Below are 4566 nucleotides of genomic sequence, written 5' to 3' on the forward strand. Positions count from 1 at the left end.
AGAGACACGAGAGATGTTTACATCTGAACTCTAACAGAGACGTATAGAAAACTGATGTTTGGTATAAAAGGTCGTATTGATGTTAACATGAAGAAGCAGCGTGACAGTGTGTTAGCGGGCCGGTTCAGTGTCACAGGTGAGGATCTGAAGCGTCTCACCTGCTGCTCCTTTACACCTCTGTTAATGTGTCAGACACCTGCTGAAACACAAAGCTGCTCCTGTCATGATGACAGAGAGAGAGAGAGAGAGAGAGAGAGAGAGAGCTCTGCAGCAGGAGAACGAGGACACGTCTCACTGGACTGAGACACAGCAGCTCTCTGCATTCTCCAGAACAACAACCAAACGTCATCCACCTCGCTGCGGCCCGCTCTGTGAGCGCCTCTTGCCAAGAGTGACCACAAACACTGACAGCTCTCAGACAGCCAGAGGGCGGGCCTCGCTCCAAAACAATCTATTCTTTACTGATGAGGAGCCAATCAGAGCGAGCAGCGTGGAGGTCTCACTTCATGAATCAGAGAAGGGACCGTCGAGCAGACTCGTGTGTGTAAGAGGGGGAGCGCCACTGACCATGTGATCCATATGATTCAGTATTTCACCTTGTGTAGACGGAGGTCGGCCATGTTGTTGCAGTGACTTATGTCCACCTCACCACTTCCTGGTGTTTCTGTAATCTTATCTTTCAGTTTAGCTTCAGTTCAGAGTTCTTCATTCGAGTACTTTGTTTTGATTTGAAGCCGAGCGCTGCATCGTGTAGTTTGACCTCTACTGCCGCCCTCTGGACTTCATGGTGAACTGCACCACAGGAGAGAATCTCTCAGCTTTGTGATCGATCGATTCTGTAAGAGCTGCATGAGGAGCACAGCTCTATACCAGAACTATGAAAACAATCCATCACCATGGAAACCGAGTCGACCAGAGGGACACATGGCACGTGACAGAGGTAAGCACAGAGAGTTGTTCCCCTCCTCTGGACTCACCTGGTTTGAGCGCTGTGTCGGCTTTCGGAGGACAGTCGCTGTTGATCTCACGGATATCCTTCCTCAGCACGGTGTAACTGCACAACACAACAGACGTTACTACATCGAAGGGTTAAACACAGGCAGGCAGCAGGGAAGTGTTCCTTCCCTGCAGAAACAAACACACAGCTGGGCGGACAGCGAGGACTGTCTACAGACGCCGCAGCAAATGGTCTCTGTGTCACGCTCGCCAAACCTCCGCCCTCTGAGGGCCGCAGAGAGGGATCAGTGCAGGCGGAGGTTTGGCGAGCGTGACACAGAGACCATTTGCTGCGGCGTCTGTAGACAGCTGAGCTGTTCCAATCACTACATCTGTCATGGAGTGAATAAAAAAAAAAGAGGGAGCTGGTCGGGGGGACATGCTAAGGCTTCTGGGTAAAGAGAGAAACCTAGTGTGTACGGGGGGGAGGGTTTAAAAGCTGCGTGTTAATCTCGACGTATGACACGATTTGAAAGATGTCGCGTGTAGGAGTTAAAGTTCGACACCAACTCAACAACTTTGCAGACGACCAAGCGAGAAGAAAGCTGCACCTGTGTTTCCCCCGTTTCTATAGTAAACCAGATCTGGCTAAAAAAAGAGCATCCACTTCCTGAAAAGCCCCGCCCCCCTGCTGGAGGTGACCTCGCTTTCTAAAGCCATTGTTTCTGAAAACGCCCGCTGAATGGTTTCTCACAACAAACCAAAGTCTCCAGAGGAGCGGGGGAGGTCACACAGGAAGTGACATCACAGAGGGAGGTTAGAGTGACCCGGTGAGAGGAGAACACCGACAGTAATGAACTCGGACGAGAGAGAGAGAACGGAACAGAAGGAAGAAATCCCGTGCAGAAACATTTAAAGAGAGCGAGGAGACGATCGTCTGTCACATGATGAAACACTAATGACATCACACGAGGTTAATCCAGGAAATGGATGAACAAGCTTTCAAAGTGTTGCCATGGAAACACTAATCAAGACTCCAGGCGTTAGTTGATTGGTTATTGACTGGACTCAGATGATTAACCCTTCATGTTCACAACACGGCGTGCGTGAAACACTTAAACATCAAAACTCACATTTTCCGTCCTTGAACGAGCGGACGAAGACGTTGTCCTTCTTCATCGTCACGTCGTCATGGCAATCTGGGGAGATGACTTGATGTACAGAAAGCAGAGAGTGGAGAGGTCAGACGAGGTGGTGCTGTGTGTGTGTGTGTGTGTGTGTGTGATAGTGTGTGTGTGTGTGTGTGTGTGTGAATGTGTGTGATAGTGTGTGTGTGTGTGTGTGTGATAGTGTGTGTGGGTGTGTGTGTGTGTGTGTGAATGTGTGTGATAGTGTTTGTGTGTGTTGTGTGATAGTGTGTGTGTGTGTGTGTGTGATAGTGTGTGTGATAGTGTGTATGTGTGTGGTAGTGTGTGTGATAGTGTGTGTGTGTGTGGTAGTGTGTGTGATAGTGTGTGTGACAGGTGTGTGATAGTGTGTGTGATAGTGTGTGTGTGTGGTAGTGGGTGTGACAGTGTGTGGTGTGTGTGATAGTTTTTAGTATGTGTGTGTGATAGTGTGTGTGTGTGATAGTGTGTGTGTGTGATAGTGTGTGTGTGTGCATGTGTGAATGTGTGTGATAGTGTGTGTGTGTGATAGTGTGTGTGTGTGATAGTGTGTGTGTAATAGTGTGTGTGTGTGTGATAGTGTGTGGTGTAATAGGTGTGTGTGGTGTGTGATAGTGTGTGTGTGTGATAGTGTGTGTGTGTGTGATAGTGTGTGTGTGATAGTGTGTGTGTGACAGTGTGTGTGTGTGTGTGTGTGATAGTGTGTGTGTGATAGTGTGTGTGTGTATGATAGTGTGTGTGTGTGATAGTGTGTGTGTGATAGTGTGTGTGTGACAGTGTGTGGTGTGTGATATGTGTGTGTGTGATAGTGTGTGTGTGTATGATAGTGTGTGTGTGACAGTGTGTGTGTGTGATAGTGTGTGTGTGATTGTGTGTGTGTGTATGATAGTGTGTGTGTGATAGTGTGTGTGTGTATGATAGTGTGTCCTGTGATAGTGTGTGTGTGATAGTGTGTGTGTGATAGTGTGTGTGTGTGTGACAGTGTGTGTGTGTGTGATAGTTTTAGTATGTGTGTGTGATAGTGTGTGTGTGTGATAGTGCGATTATAGTGTGTGTGTGTGTGTGAGTGATAGTGTGTGTGTGTGTGTGTGTGTTAGTGTGTGTGTAATAGTGTGTGTGTGTGATGTGATAGTGTGTGTGTGTGTGATAGTGTATGTGTGTGTGAGTGTAATAGTGTGTGTGTAATAGTGTGTGTGTGTGATAGTTTTAGTATGTGTGGTGTGATAGTGTGTGTGTGTGTGTGTGTGTGTGTGTGTGTGATAGTGTGTGGTGTGTGATAGTGCGATATAGTGTGTGTGTGTGTGAGTGATAGTGTGTGTGTGTGTGTGATAGTGTGTGTGTAATAGTGTGTGTGTGTGTGTGATAGTGTGTGTGTGTGTGATAGTGTATGTGTGTGGTGAGTGTAATAGTGTGTGTGTAATAGTGTGTGTGTGTGTGATAGTGTGTGTGTGTGTTGTGATAGTGTGTGTGTGTGATAGTGTGTGTGTGTGTGTGTGACAGTGTGTGTGTGTGATAGTGTGTGACAGTGTGATAGTGTGTGTGTGATAGTGTGTGTGTGTGTGACAGTGTGTGTCTGTGATAGTGTGTGTGTGAGATAGTGTTGTGTGTGTGACAGTGTGTGTGATTTTTAGAAAAGAGAAGTTAAACACAGCTGCAGCACATGAAAGAGCGCCCGAGATGTTGGAGGTTGGTGGCTCAAGGGCACCTGGGCAGTGCTCAGGAAGTGAACTTCTCTCCTAGCTACCAGAACACACACACACACACACACACACACACACACACACACACACACACCACACACACCACACACACACACACACACACACACACACACACACACACACACACACACACACACACACACACACACCACACACACACACACACACACACACACACACACACACACACACACACACACACACACACACACTGAAGTGAAAACCCAGCTGGACTTGTTCCAGTCACACATCAGCTGTTAGCTGAGACTTCCTCCAGTGCTCTGCTCCACCCCTCTGCTGTATGCTCATACTGTAAACAATGGCAGGCTGCTGGGTACTGCACTTCTCTTCACGGCCACAGGGGAGGCAGCATGGAGCTCAGTCAACATTCAGCCAGGAACAACAAACGGGGCCCTGCTGACTACACGTTTAAAGGGACAGCTCACCCACGCCCTCTCCCGTTCTCCCAGTTACTCTTACATAAACTAACAGCGCCCATCATGGTGTGCTAACGGAGGCTCAGACGGGGAGCGTGGCCGGGGGGGGGGGGGGGGGTTTACATTAACTAAAATAACACAAACCATGCTGACACACATCAAGAGGTCGTGTCTTTTTTTATCCTCCGTTTATCAGAGCAGCTGTGACTCTTCCAGAAGTCAGAGAGCTGCTGCTTAAACTCAAACTGATGATGTCATCACTGATGATGTCATCATGATTTAAAGGTGAAGGTGATGGAGTTTCTT

The 4566-nt window shown here is 48.0% G+C and overlaps 1 protein-coding gene across 1 annotated transcript in view; it reads right to left on the reverse strand.

The window, feature by feature from the left end:
• Positions 1-4566, reverse strand: part of arid4b (AT-rich interaction domain 4B) — a 38270-nt gene that overhangs the window by 15083 nt on the left and 18621 nt on the right. Inside the window, 2 exon segments of the mRNA XM_065959797.1 lie at positions 978-1054; positions 2066-2162. Of these exon segments, the coding sequence (XP_065815869.1) occupies positions 978-1054; positions 2066-2162 (174 nt within the window).

The sequence above is a fragment of the Labrus bergylta genome, chromosome 10 (assembly GCF_963930695.1).
Source record: "Labrus bergylta chromosome 10, fLabBer1.1, whole genome shotgun sequence".
NCBI lineage: Eukaryota > Metazoa > Chordata > Actinopteri > Labriformes > Labridae > Labrus > Labrus bergylta.